Source organism: Zosterops lateralis (genome assembly GCF_965231275.1).
Source record: "Zosterops lateralis genome assembly, chromosome: 2".
Lineage (NCBI taxonomy): Eukaryota > Metazoa > Chordata > Aves > Passeriformes > Zosteropidae > Zosterops > Zosterops lateralis.
The window spans coordinates 106284987-106300179 of NC_139763.1; the positions used below are offsets into that span (position 1 = coordinate 106284987).

The 15193-nt window shown below is 44.1% G+C and overlaps 1 protein-coding gene across 1 annotated transcript in view; it reads left to right on the plus strand.

Moving 5' to 3' along the window:
• CRYBG3 (crystallin beta-gamma domain containing 3) overlaps positions 1–14606 on the plus strand; it is an 82823-nt gene extending 68217 nt beyond the window's left edge. The window contains exons 18-22 of the mRNA XM_083885062.1: positions 5162–5301; positions 7903–8026; positions 13373–13531; positions 13795–13954; positions 14493–14606. Of these exons, the coding sequence (XP_083741188.1) occupies positions 5162–5301; positions 7903–8026; positions 13373–13531; positions 13795–13954; positions 14493–14581 (672 nt within the window). The 3' untranslated portion in view covers positions 14582–14606. The remainder of the gene's footprint in view (positions 1–5161; positions 5302–7902; positions 8027–13372; positions 13532–13794; positions 13955–14492) is intronic.
• Positions 14607–15193: the final 587 nt, after the last annotated feature.

The window sequence follows — 15193 nt, forward strand, 5'->3', positions numbered from 1 at the left end:
AAATCAAGGCACTAAACAGCATAAAATGCCACTGAACTCTACCTGTTTGCCCTCAGAGCCCCCAGGGCAGTGCTGGGGGACCTGGTGTGGCACAGACGTGACCCGGAGCACGCAGCAGGTCACGGCCAGGAGCAGGCACAGTTAATTCTGAGCATTGTCCACACACAGTGCACTGTTCTTGGAACAGAGCCCCTTTTATTACAGCACATTTCTGTTAGCTCATTGCAGAGGAGCAAGCCTGTTCCCAAGGGGCATTGTTGTGTAGCTTGATTGAATTCATTTGTGGCGTTGGGAACCCCTTCCATTATTCAGCTTTGAGTTACCAGCCTCATTTGAGAGCTAAGGTGTGTCCCCTGGTGGCTTTCATGTGAGAACGAGAACTTTTAACCCTGACACCAAGCCCTGCATGTGCATTGTCTCCTGCTCTCCTTTCAGTGAGATGTAATTGCTGCAAGTGGAACTGTGCAGGAGTCCCACGCTGGGAGCATTCCATTTGTTCTATAGAAAATGCAGCTTTGATGGAAACAAACCATTTGCAAACAAATTTAACAACTGCACTGAATGAAAAAAGAAAAAAAAAAAGTTAATTTTTTCTATTGAAGAAAATAAACTTGAGTTTTTAGCTTGAGAACTGCCAGAAATGTAATTTGCTTGTCTAAGAGCTTAATTGCAAAACAAAACAAAAATTTTCCTTCTAAATCACACTGAGTTGGTCCAACAAAAAAAAAAAAAAAAAAAAAAAAAAAAAAAAAAAAAAAACCACCTTTCAGGGCAACAGAAGATGATTTGGATAAGAAAATAGGCTCACACTAGTGATAGTTTGATGATTTCACTGTAGTGACAGTATTTTAGGTTGGCTAATTTTTATTCTAGCTCTGGCTCTTGCAGGGATGTTTTACATGTTGTCTGGTGAAAAGTGAAGTTGTCAACATTTAGGTATGACATGCTGCTCTCCACATCCTCTGCACACACACTCTCCCATTTCACAAGAAATTCAAATTAATATGGTTCCAGTTTGGTTATTTCCCCATTTGTTGTGCATTGACGTCGTGGAGGAATTCAGCACAGCTTTGCAACCAATTTCCTCTGTTCCTGATGAAGTTTCCTCTCTCCCATCACATCTTATTCTCCAAGGTGTATAATACTCAAACTAAATCTTTAGGAGGCCCAAGCTGTGCTTTTTCCCTGCTGTTCCATTTTGCTCAAATACAGGTTGGACTGTTTCATCATCCTCAGAGCATTTAGGAAAAGCTGTGGAGTAACAGGAGGATATGAAGAAGGAACAACTGACATTAATGTCATTTGTCTCTCATCATCTCCTTTCATCTAAAAATCCCAAAGCACTCTTCCAGAAAAGCCTGGTGATGAAATGTGCTGTTGTATTGTTGTTAACAGCCCTCCTGCAGGCAGGTGAAAGCATAGCCCAGGTTCAGAGTTGCTGCAGAGGTGCAGGTTTCTGTGCCTGCATCAGCAAGGGCTTGCCTTTTGCACTGCCATGGATTCATGGAAAGGAAATGTGAGCCCTTGCCCAGCTGCAGGAGAGCAGGTGAAGGCAGCTGGGCCATTTCTAAGGCCATGGTGGGTTGTTGGGACATTTGTCCGGTGTTTGCTGCTTGAGGAGGTTAATCTTTTGGGATAGATAATCTTGCAATGGGCAGTTCAGCTCTGGTGCTGCTGAGGTGTGTTGTTTTGAAAAATTCCCTGCCATTTGTGGTGTGATTTACATGGACAAAAGTGCCCAGGATTCTTGCAATGAGCAATTAGTTTCCTTCTAAAGTGTTACCTTCAACCTATAAATTAAACCTGTCTCCCAGTTTCTAAAACCAAAAATGAGATCCAGGTTGTAGGTTATGCAATGCTTTTTTGGTTTGTTTGGGGTTTTTTTCTCCTTTCTTCTGAGGCATTCTTTGGTCTTGCTCTGATCAATTGTGATAATCCTTGTATTTCTGTATTATCTTCTCTAAGTTAATACAGGTGTTAACTAATCTCCCCAGCATTCCTGTGAGGCAAATAAATCAGCTACAAAAACTCACTTTGGGTTTCTCCCTCTTGCCTTTATTAGGCTTTCCCATCAAAGTTTCACAAGCTAAGTTGGCCAAAAAAAAAAAAAAAAAAAAAAGTGTGGGGGAAAATATGTTTTGGGATGGGCTCTTTTCAAAAGGGCTTTATTAGTAAAAAAATTCTCACAACTTCCATAATGAAAATTTTTCCATAGTTAAAATTACTCTTTTTGCTCTAAGCATGTTTGGAAAGTCACCTGTGCACTTAGTTTTCAGTTCTAGTGCCCTTTGGTCAACTTCTTTGTGTCTGTACACTACTGAGGAAGCTCATCTTGCACTGATCCTTGTTTCATCTCAAACACTTTATGCTTGCATTGTGGGTTTTTCCTGAACTGCTGAAGCATAAAAATCTGTTTTTGAACTGTGAAAAACTGTGTTGCACAGCTTCACAAAGTAAAAGCAAAGGAAAAATGATTGAGGGGGAAGCCTGAGCTGAGTTGAACTGTGCAAAAGATTTTTAGTATGTTGATTTTTAGTGTTGATTTCCCATGCTTTACCTGTGTCATTTTCATTGTACCATGTGCTGTGTTAGCCATAGAACACCACACCTGTTAAGTAAAGTGTATCAGTGTATTTAACAGTTTACAAGGCTGCTCATATCTTAAATTGCTGTGTAAATACAGCTCTCCTTAATCACTGGCCTCTTGAATATAATAAATCCCTTCAAGTTCCTCTCTGGACAGTTGCATGAAAAAACAGGACAAAGCAAAACCTCTTAAAATATTATTGGTGCTGGTTTGAGCAAAGGCAGTCAGTTCCTCCACACCTAAAAATCATGTTAAGAAATTCTGTAGTGCTTTGTTATTCTCACAATTGGCAAGCTTTTCCCAAAGCATGGCATTTCAGGTGTTTTCCTTGAAATAACTGTGAAAAGAAGCTGAAGTAATGCTGACCTAGACATGGGAATGGGTAAATAGGGATGTCTTTGGCTCACCTTTCAGGTGAAAATACTCCTCAGCATTCTGCAAGAGAGGCTGGGAACAGGATGCCTCCCAGGCTAACAGCACAGCCTCAAACCTTGTTTTGCACTGTTGCCAGTTTCCATGGAGCTGTGAAAACAAAGTCAGAGAAAAAAGCCAGGCCAAAGTCACTGCTGCCAGCTGTTGGCCTAGAAGGGAATACAGAACGTGAGGAATCTCTCTATATGGCTGTGGAAACAGGAGAGCTCAGGGCCTGGCACAGCAGCCTGGTTTCTCTCTGGAATTGATGTCTGCAAGGTCACGGCATCTCTGCTGGGACAGAGGGGTCAGAGCCACTAGTTGTGAGTGTGTGTGTGTGTCAGGGGCTCTGAGCAGCTGGACAGGGAATTCTCAGACCAGGCACAACCACAGCACAGCTGGAATCATTTTAATTGTCTGCAGCAGTTTGCTGTTGTGGTTCCTGTGTGTAAATGGATTTGCTGGGTGAGGTGACTTGTCCATCTAGAACAGCAGCCCTGTCTCTTCACACCCTCAGTGTTGCAACAGCAGGATCAGTATTTAGGTTGGGGGGTGGTAATGGCCAGCAACACGGGTGCCAAATGGTGTTTCTCATGGTTAGCAATGCACTTGTGAGTTGTTGGGCCTGCTCTGGACATGGCTTCTGGTGTCCACTCACATGAAAGGCAGTGCCAAGGCTCTTGCAGACAGGAGTGTGATGATTCTGCCTGCCTGAGCCAAGCAACCTCAGGAGTAGCTGCCTGCACTAGGTCTGCTGGTCTGGATTTCAAGGTGAGCCTTTAGCTGTAAATCTGATCCACCCCATCCAGGGGAAGGCACTTGGGCAGAGCTGACATTCCAAAATAAAAACGTTACGGGTTTTAATCCCTTCCTGGTGTATAACATTAGATTTTGGGAGTTGGCTTTAAAAATCTTTTTGAGTGGGCAATCCCAAGCTCTTCTTCAAAACGTCTGGGTGAACTCTGTGTCCCTGCAGTGTTGCATGCCTTAGGCAGTCCCTGCCCTGGCTGGCAGAGAAGGCAATCTCTGGGGCACAGTCTCACTAACCAGCTGCATACCAAGGGCACTGAGTCAGTGCAAGCAAATCCCTATGTCCTGACGCACCCCTGAGCTTTTCAGAGACACTTCCTTACACTGCATGTGCCTCTTCAAACGTGAAAATTAATTTCACTTAATTACTCAGTGCCTGTGTCAACTTTAATTCAAGATTTTGTTTTGTTTATTTCACCTGAGGCCACGTCTTTGCTGCAAGAAAAATCCCAGATTTTGCCTGAGCCAGCTATCTCAGGGTAACATCTCCTAAAAGAAAATCCCTTTCCTGGAGAGGCAGCTCACTGAGTTAGTTAGACCTGTTCTCTCTTCCTTTCCAGGTGTAAACTGCAAGTGCTTTTGCTTCTGGTTTAGGTTAAAAATGCTGAAGCATTGTACAAGTGTTCCTTGTGTTAAGGCACAGAATTTGTGTATTTAAATCTGCTTCCTCTGTTTTTCTGCTGGCCTTAAAGCTGCACCACATTTTCATGCAAACTGATCCTTTTATTTGCTTTCACAGGCAATCTGTCAGCTGTAGAAAAGGACATTAAGTGAAAAATGTTTGAATTCTACATGAGATTATAGAATTTACTATGGCTTTCCTTCAAGACTGTCAGAAGAAAAAATAAGAATGTCTGTTAAAAACATTGAGAACTTTTTTGTTGATCTTTCTGACCTTTTACAATTTGTAGCTCCTTAAAATGTTTGCAGTGAACTACAGCTAATAGAAGTCTGTGGACAACAGATTTTAATTTGACTCACTATTTGAGATGTATGTTCCATCAATAAGTAAAAGAAGTGAATTTTTGAAAAGCAATCAAGGACCTGGTGATACAAATCACATCAAAATGAGTTTTTCCAAACAGAGGCCTTTGTATCACTTGGTGATTCTCTGTGCCTGGCCTGTGTCACTGCTGGCAAAGCCACTGATAAATGCAGTTTGTTTCAGCTCTGTGTGCTGTGGGGTTTTCCCTTGTTGTTACATTTGCTGAGAGAGCACGAGCTAACCCAAAAGCATCGTAGGAAATTCAGCTGAAGTGGGCCAATGTGTGCCATCTCTTAACAACTGAAGTTAGACCATTCCCACTAAAACTTTGTTCTTTTTTTTTTTTTTTCTCCTTCCTCCTCCCCCAGGTTTTTGCTGAGCCTTCCATCAGTCTGTTCAGCCTGGAATGCTGCAAGGGCAGAGAGCTGCACTTCAGTGAACCAGTCAATTCTGTTTTGAGCGAGGACCTTCATTTTTACACCCAGTCTGTGTGGGTGAGAAGTGGACTGTAAGTATGGAAGAAATATCCCTGTCTGTTTTGGAGCTAACATTGTCTCATGATTATTGCCTTGTTCATAGGATGGTTTACATTCTTAACTTCTATTTTGAGGCTTTACAAGGCAGGTAGTGTAAACTCAGAGTGCCTTTATTAACAGGCTGTAAAATGCCAGCTATAAACTGCAGTGATTTGAACTACTGCAGTGGCTCAGGGAAGCTTGATGTGCTGACTGGCTGCCAGAGAAGCAGCAGCTTCTGAGATGAGCTCAGGGTGGATCTGACAGCTGGAACAGTAATTGGCTTCTGTTATTAGTTTAACCCTCCTGCAGGAGTGTGAATGTACACGCAGGTTCTTCTGTGAAAACCTTTTACATCTGAATGTAAGAAGTGACCTTCTCACCTCTTCCACATCTCTCACTTTCACTTTTTAGAAGAGCTCCCAACTGTTCTGTTTTCAGCCAGGTTTTCAGCCTCCACACCCACAGCAGCAACAAATAACTTGCAGAGTCTCATCCTGCAACTGAGAGTGGCTGGAAACTGCTGTTCTCCTAATGGGACACACATTTCCTATGTTTATGTTTGACCTTTCCCCACCTTTTCCACATGGGCAAGGCTGTAATTTTCTTGTGAGAATAGTGAACATAAGCTTCCCCACAGAGCTTTGCCAGTTCACAGCAGTTGCCAACATTTGGGCCACTTCCATCCTGAACCTTTGCTGAAAATACAGAAGTGGGTGTGTTGTCTGGAAATTCAATCCCCTTGCCCCAGCAGCTGGCTGCAAAGGAAGGGTGATGGCTTTGGCACCACGTGGCAAGAAAGCACAGGAGAGTGAGTGCAACAGCCCCTCCTGCATCCTCCTGCTCATTATTGGGTGTGCAGACCAGGTTAGCTGCTCCCTGTCTCTGGGCTGGGTTCAGGGCAGAAAGGCTGGGTTTCCTCTTTTCAATGCTTCCTTGGAAAGAGACCTCCACAGCCTGTCCCCATCCCACAGGGCAGCCAGGTAACCTACAGGCTGGGGGTGTCAGGCGATTATGGGATGTCCTAGAGGGTTAGTTTGCCTTATCTGGGATTCAGAGTTCGGGAAGGCAGATTTGGGGGGGGGGGGGGGGGGGGCGGGGGGCGGGGGGGGGGCGGTTGGCTCCTTGTCCCAAAGCCTGCTGTCAGCTTTAGGCAAATAGGAAAGATTTATGTAAACACTTCGATGGCATCTTGCTGCCAGGCTTAGGTAAAAGGTTCCTTCCTGAGCCAGCTGGCCACCTCAGCAAGGCACAAATCTGGAATCTCCCTTGGCAAAGGGTGCTGGGCTTCTCAGAGGTGTGGGGGAGAGGTGGCACTGCCTGTGTGAGAGCAGAGATGAGTTTTCCCTGTGTCACTGAATGCCAGGAGCACAACCTGGCCTCTGATGGTGATCACTGTCAGTCTTTCCCCTCTCTGCTCCCTGTAAATGTTTGCCTTGATACTGCATTCCACGTGAGACTGTTCCATACTCCAAGAGTAATGTTAACAGAGAATTCTCAGTGACTTGACAGAAACCATTGCAAGGAAAAAAAAAAAAAAAAAAAGCCAGGTTCAGGGTATAAGGAAGACGCAGGGGCAGTCAGGCTACCCTGAACACCTGCTAGTCAGGAGGTGTGGACTTTGAAGAAACAGGGACCCAGCCTCATTGCCAGGCAGCTCAGCTGGCACAGCTGAGCCTCCATGGAGCCCTGAGCAGGGCTGGCTCTCAGTTTCTTTAAGCTGTGGGCACTGGGCAAAAGCAATTGCAGGTGCTGTGAGGCTGTGGGTGTTTTCTCACTGACTCAGTCAACCATCCCTCCTGTTCTTGGCAGCTGACCTGTAAAACAGGTAACCTGGGAAACCAGCACTTGCTTTGTGTTCAGAGGAGTTAATCAGTCAGGCATTTAGGAGTCACTGTCCACACAGCAATGTGCTATTGATATGAACAGAAGGGATCTGTGCTCCTGGGGCTGCCTTCGTGAGCAGCATTTACTGAGCAGATGCCCAGATAACAAGGGGTCTGTATGAGCCAGTGCTTTAACTGGGTGTTCCAGGACTCAGCCACATCCATGGGGTATTCGTGACAGCAGGAAAATCTGCTGCAGCAGGGTGTGGGGTTTGGAGTGAATACCTGTAATGTGTTGTCAGACAAGTGGAATTGTGTAAAAAGTTGTAACTGCAACAAAAGCATCAGGCAAGATCCTCTCATAACTAATGTGCACAACCAGGCAAAGCTGCAAAGGGCTCCCTAGTTTCCTAACACAGGCCTGCTGAAACCAGCATTATTCCCATCTGGGCTCATGCAGAGGTTCTCCTTTTCGTGGGGAAAAAAATGGAGAGGGGAGATAGGAAGTGTAGTTTACCGATTTTAGGCAGAGAGACAGAAAATGGGTCTGAATTTCAGCAGAAGGCAGTCATCCCACTGAAATGAATGGCATTTTGCAGCACAGAAAAAATTGATGGCAAAATGCAGCACATTTTGCTCATTAGAAAATGCTTGATATCAGCATCACTGTGGGGAGGTTTGGGGGCTCCCAAGAGCACAGCCCTGACATGCTGTTTAGTTTTGCTGTGGATAAAAAGTGCCCTTTCACATTCTGTTTTGTGTATGCAGGTGGATTGCCTACGAGGGATGCAATTTTTTAGGAAAGCAGATTCTGCTGGAGCCCAGGGAGATTTCAAACTGGAGTGAACACAGTGGCTGGAAAGCGATCGGCTCCCTTCGTCCTGTGAAACAGGTACTGTAAGGCTGAGTGAGGAAAAGGGGGCTGTGCACAGAGATCATCAGTTCCACCACCAAGCACATTGGGGGGTGTTGTACTCCTTAAATCAGGCCAGATGACAGCCAGAAGGACTCACTGGGAGATGGCTGAAGTAAGAAATGCCTCTAGTGGCAGTTACTGAGATCTATGTTAGGTTCCTAAAGGGAAATAATTCCCAGTTTCTTGGTGCCAAGTTTTGGTTTTCTGAATTGCTCATTAGCTTGTTCTGTGCATGCTCTATTTTTTTACCATATAACAATATAATGAGGAAGCCAATTCCACACTGGCTTGTTTCATAATTAACTTAAATGGAAGCAAGAGCAAAATTTATTGTGCTGTAGCCTAGATTTCCAAAAGAGGCAAAGCTCATGCTGTTCCCTATTGTAGTAAGTTAGCTGAGACTCCATTTTCTTCATGCAGAAAAGCCAATTCTTTATTTTCATAATTAATTTTATACAATTTTTACAGACCTCGTGTGCAACTCTTATTGGTTAATAGCTCCCTTGCCAATTAGCAAAAGGTATTCCACTTGTCTATCAAATCTCTCTATTCTTGGGTTGTTGACATGCTTTATTTACTGATTCTCATGGGACAAATCCTTTGTTATTGCAGGTGCATTTGTTTTTCAGACCAAGAATAGGTTGTCATGCTAATGACTTTTCATACAAAGATTGTTTTTGCATAGGGACTTGCAAATGACTTAGAAGAAGTGACAGGCTAACTTTGGCAATTTAGCAGAGCAGGCTTTATTTTATGAGGCCTTTATTTTATAATTATTTTATCTGTCATGACATCTCCCCCTTTTTTATTAATTTTAAAAGCTCCTATGGTCTGATGGTAAAACAATTTGCATCTTATTAACACTATTACCAGTTATATATTGAATATATTGGGGTAAGATACATAAAAAATCAATTACAATCAACAAAACTCATTAAATCCAATCATGTCACTGACACAGGATCTCACAGCATGAGAAAAATAAAAATAATGCCCAGTGTCTCTAGGGGAAGTAAATTGAGATAAATCAGCACTGTTTGAAAGTCCAAATAGTTGAGACTCAGGAGAAAGTGCATTAGGTGGAAATGTTGATCTTTGACATCACGGGGTGTCTCTGTGGGAGGCTGGAAGAGGGAATAGCTGAAGAAGGTTAGTAGGAACACTGTACCACGATGATGGCATGAGGCTGTTGTTGGCAAGTTTCCTCTGTAAGTCTCTGGACACAGCCCTGCTCTGGCAGTGCTGCTTTTGTTCCTGTTCTGGTTATGAAGGCTGGGTGGTGGTGAAAGCACTTCTCTTCTCATTGGGCCTCATTTTCTCAGAGGCAGTTGATGTCTGATCAAATGAATAGATGACTGCTTTTAACCTGTTGATGATAAAAACACATGCATATCATCTCTTTAAGTTAATGAATCAATTAGGCTTTGTTGTTGTACACTCAATTGGGATTTAGACTTAATGATCTTTTTTCCAAATTTTTAATGTGAATATTGCATTATTCAAAATTATTTGTTGTCTTAATCTTTAATGTACATATTGCATTATTTTAACCTTCTGAAGGTGTTAAATTCCCCTTCTGTTTTTTTTTTAAATGAGATGCATGTCTTTTGTTATAAGTGTGAAGGGAACATCAGAACAGAACAATATATGTAGTGAAACCAGAAACTTATAATCAGGATTATGTCAGCTAACAGACATAATTAATCACACATGTGAAATTAGGTAATTAGCAATTTCTGAAATACTCTACCATCATCCCAGAGTCTGCAGACAGCTGATAAACTTCAATTCAGTGAAGAACTGGATAATCATCTCTAGAAAATGATTCCCAAGCTCACTTCAAAAACAGGTCCAGGTGTCATATCAGTCAGTTCAAATTGCTAAGTCAGAGCTACTTGAGTATTGTTTTGATGCAGAAAACACCTGGCTCTGTTGGCAAATTTCTCATCCAGAAATTATGGATGACAATTTCCAAGGCCTGACCACCACCTAAGCTCAAACTGGGAGAGAAATCCCTAGACATATTTTAAAACCAGGCTCTTAAGAATCTTGGGGTGAAAGACTAATTGAACCATCTAATAACTGGTGTCCTCTGAAATCCCCTCAGGATAGGGATGCCTTAAACACAGCAAACTGTTGGAGTGTAACAGGAACTGGGGCTGCATCTGATTACTAAGAGTAGAGGTCACAATACCATCAGTTCAGAGGAGGCTTTCAACAAGGCTCAGATATTGTTTCTTGGAACTCTGAAAAATACTTAAAGATGATGAGACAGCACTGGGTCAAACCACTGAGCCAGTGCAGAGACCAGCTAGAGAGGCAGCCTGAGCTGAGAGATGCATAAGCAGCCAGAGAACAAAAAGGGATCCTGGAATGGCACGTGTCTTGTAGATAATTACACAGAAAGAGATGGCAAAGTACATGAAAAGCTGGCTATAAAACAATATTAACTTATGAATAATGCCTATTATAATATCACTGTAGAGTTAATATTGTTCCAGCAGACCTCACCTTTGAGATAGAAGTGGGTCAAGCCACAGCCTCTTGTCCAATAACGTGAAAAGGTCCTGGTTTATTCTTTATAATTCAGCCATCCTGATCTTACCTACTCACTGACTTTTGACTGCAGCAAACTCCCACCACAGGCTCCTTTTGCAGGTTCTCATTGCTGGCTATTTCCTGCTGGAAGATGACTGCAGGTATTTCCTTGCAGCCCCTCAGTGCAGGATTTCACCCAGCTCAGCTCTGGCTGCAAACTCCCCCTGCAGGGCCCAGCTGCAGACCCAGACTGAGCCCACAGCAGAGTCCTCACTGCAGTGAGTGTCCCTCTGTCCCATTTGGTCAGTCTTCCACTCTTCCCAAACCCTTCCTTCAACACTTCTAGTGCCTTTTTCCTCAGGATCCTCCCCTGATTAGCCAAACCATTCTTTTATCACACTCGTAACACAGCTGTGACTTACCAGAGGTAAGGTCTGTAACATTTTCTCCTAAAAATAGATCAGTTGTAAATATCTGAAAAAGTTGAGATAATATATTCCAAACATTCATGTATCTATAGCAGTAAAATGAAACAAAAGAAAACATTGAACAACTTACTGGTAAAAGCTTTAATAGCTCAGACTGAATAACACTCAAACCTGGTATAAGTGAATTTTGACAGTGATAAAGTTTAACAAAAGGAACTCAATAGAACTCTGTCCTAAAAGGATTTTTTATTGATAAAATGTAGCTCAATTATTACCTCAGTAAAACAGAAGCTACACTTAAGGTTAAGTTAATCATTATTAATACTGAATACAACTGTGATTTAAGTAAAACTGGAATAAAACATTGTCTAAATTTAAAAATACTGAAACTTAGCAGACATGAAATTTACAAAATTAACTTAATAGAACTTGGCCTTGCTCAGCTTAACAAAAGGCAAGAGAGCGTTATATCATTGGACCTTAACTAAACATCACTGCAAATTAGTACCTTTAGGTGTTATAGATATGACCAGATGTAGCTTATTCTACTGCTATTAACACAAAAAGAAAATGAACAAGTGAACAATCTGTAAGAGAAGTAACAGCATGATGATGTACTGGAGGGATAAAAGTTGCAACAAAGTTATTAAACTTATAAGTATGAGAAAAATCCATGGCAGCTGAAGATTTCACAGAAACAGAAATTTAGGAAGACTTAGAGTGCAGGGTTACTAAAAAAATATAACGTGCAACTTGGCAGACTGCTGGACAGCTGAGTAGCTTCTCACGATTCTATTTTGTGTCATTTCTTCTGGCAAATTTGTTACCATTCCTGTTAAATCAGACTGTGTTGAAATCTTTGACAGGTAATCAGGCACTGCATTTACTGCTTTCCATCTCTCCAGCAACCGTCAAACTGTAAAAAAATTAGAATTGAGTGAGAAAACAAAATTAACTTAGAAAAACCTGTATCGACACGTTTCCAAGGCACACAAACACGAGGTACAAAGCTTTATTAAACAGAGGTAGGAGCCAGAACCCGCTCGGCGCTGGGGGGGCTGAGCCGCCCGCAGGGGAAAAGGAGAAGGAAAGGAAGGAGGAACAGCTCGGGGCTGTTGCGGGGACAGGGAATAGCAAAGGCCGCCGTGCTGTGCTCACGGGGAGCCGCGGGGATGAGAGCCCGGGCAGCGGGGGCCGAGCGGAGCCTCCCAGGGCTGCTCATCCCCGCCTGCCCCAACACCCGCGGGGGAAAGCTTAAAAAGGCACCAAAAATACAAATAGGAAGGGTTAAAGAAGCCCTTGTGGCCCCGCCCGGTGGAGCCGCCGGGGCCGTTGAAAACCCCGCGCAGCGACAGGGAGGGAACAGCATTGGAGCGGTGCTGCAGGAAATGCGCTCCGGGTCCTGCCGCCTGCAAAGCGGTCGCGTTCCGTACGGAGCTGCGCAGCGGCGGGCGCCGGGGCTCGGAGGTTTCTGGAGGATAAAACCCTCACCCGAGCGAGCGGAGCTGCCCCTGCCCGGCCCCGCTGCCCCCGCGGGTTCCCGTGCGGCGGGAGCGGCCGCCCCGCACTGCGTTGCCGCCCGGGGTGGGGGGCACTGTGTCCCGCCGGAATCGTTTTGCAGCGGCGCCGGCGCGCAGGTTCCGTGTCCGGGCTGTTTGTTGTGTCCCCGCAACGGGAATTGGGGGCTGGGATCGCCCGGGGTTTATTAGCCGAGACTCCCTTTTCCTCACGCGGGAAAAGCCTTTATTTTAACTTTTTTTTTTTCTTTATTTTCACCACTCGTTTTATGCAGTCCTTACAGACCTCGCATGCAGCTCTCATTGGTTAATAGCTTTCGTGCCAGTTTCTCTGTTGGTTGGTAAAAGGTGTTCTATTTCTCCATCAAAGCTCTCAAGTCTTGTGTCATTGACATGTTTTCTTTACTGATTCTCATGGGACAAATCCCTTGTTAGTGCAGGTGCATTTGTTTTTCAGTCCAAGAATAGGTTGTCAGGTTGTCATGCTAATGAATTTTCATATAAAGATTGTTTTTACAATGGAACTTGCAAATAACTTAGCCTGTCACTTCTTCTAACTTTGGCCATTTAGCAGAGCAGGCCTGATGTTATAAGGCCTTGCTTTCAGAATTGTTTTACTTGTCACGACATTCCCATCAGGTTTTCCCTCTCTGCCTCACCCCCAGCAATTCCAGTTTGAGTCCCCTTTAAAAGGTTCAGGTCTCTAAACCAAAAGAGTAACCAAAGAATTCCTGAACACCCTCAAGTGCAAACAAGAACAGAACACAGAGTTTAGAGGGCTGGGTGGTGGCGGGGGCCGTGTCCAGGACTGTGTGCAGTAACGGTGTCGTGCCCCGCAGCCGGCCGTGTACCTGCGGGTGAGGAACCGGGCGCAGGGGCGGTACCTGAGCGCGGCCGGGAGCCTGGCGGACATCAGGGCGGCCTCGGTGTGCGCCGCCCCGCCCGCCGGCGGCTCCGCACAGCTCTGGCACTACTGCCGCGGCCTCTTCAGGTCCAAGGTGAGCACCTAGTCCTTTTCTCTTAGTGCTGCCCTTCAGGGGATGTAAATAGTAAATAAAAAGCTGGTGGTTTAACATTAAAAAGTAATGAAGTAACAAAGACCACTACCTTTGCTCAAGCGGCGGGTTGGGGGTTGAATATTCTGTTCCTCATTTGCTTCCCAGGGTTTTACCAACTAGAGCACGATTTCCTGCCCTGTGCTCAGTGCCTGGCACAAAACTGAGGCTGTGGGCTGGATCTCACTGCTCTCCCTGTTCCTTAGGCCAACAATGCCTGTCTGGATGTCATTGGGGGCAGAGACCTGCCCGGGGCCAAAGTTGCCCTGTGGACGGAACATGGGAAGGACAGGCAAAAGTGGAGACTCAACGAGGATGGAACCATCAGTTCGTACCTCAGTGAGCAACTGGTGCTCGATATTAAAGGTATTTAAAAAAAAAACAAAACTCTAAACTTCACAGATTCTAAGTGTGTTCTTTGACTAAAGTTAGCTTCCATATTCCAGGGCTTTTTGGAGGTTGGGTTTGTTTTTTTTTTTGTTTTTTTTTTTGGGACTTAAGGTCATAAACTGAATCCTGCCTTTCCTGTTGCCTGGCAGTGGGACAAGAAACAGCAGGGCAGGGAGGAACCTTTCTCTTTTGATTCCAGAGGTTTATTTTGATCAGATGAATAGTTGTGCTTTGGGCAGTTAAATGGTGCAGATGACAAGAAGTGCAAGTTACAGAAGACAAAATGGTGAAGGAAAATCAAGCACAGAATAGCTCAAAAAGAGAAAAGGAGTTGAAAAAAGAAGGCTGGTTAAAATTGCCAGTGCTCAGTTGCAGATACCAGCCCCCTATCTCATGGAATTGCTGGTTTTCAGCTGATTTTCCTACTTTAGCCACACTTCTCTAAGATTGTGTATAATTTTTATGAGTATTTCTTTCAGAAGCTTTTCCTTCATGAGTTTCTTTTGTTTTTAAGGAGGAAATTACTACGACAAGTATCACATCATTATGAATCAGCCAATAGAAAACAAACTTTCCCAGAAATGGGATATTGAAATATTGTGAGTAAAATGCACCCCACAGATGGACTTTTTGTGGCCTACCAACATCTAGAGGGGAAAAAGAACCCAACTACTGAAGTCACACACCACTGGAACCATAAGCAGCAAGTCCTCTCTATTTTCCTTCATGCCAAGCACCAGCTCCTAAAAAAATGGAATTTTGCACAAACCTGGAAGATGGGAGGTTGATCCGATGTCTCTTCTGCAGGGAAGCTGATTCTGCAGAGGCTGCTCCTGTCAAAGTCACCATTTCTCTTCCTCTGAAGTACAAAAGGTAAATGGAAAAGAGCAGACAGAGGTTCTGCAGCACGGGAAGTGCAAGAGGTGACAGGGGAAAGGTTTGTCAGAAATGCTGTCTTTACCTTCCTCTCACACTGCTGGAAGCTCACTGAGGAGTGAAGGCACTGATGAGCTTCAAGGAACTTGAGTTGGGCTTTTATGTCCCAAGTGAAACTGTTCAAGGCTCCACGTGATCCTGAATCGTGTCTCTCATAAAAATGCAATTTATTCTGTTCATAAAGACACCTTTGAACTGGAATTCCAGCTCACCATGTGAAATGAGGCAATACAGGGGCCTCTCACCCCCTAAATGATACTGGTGAGGCTTTGTCTTCTC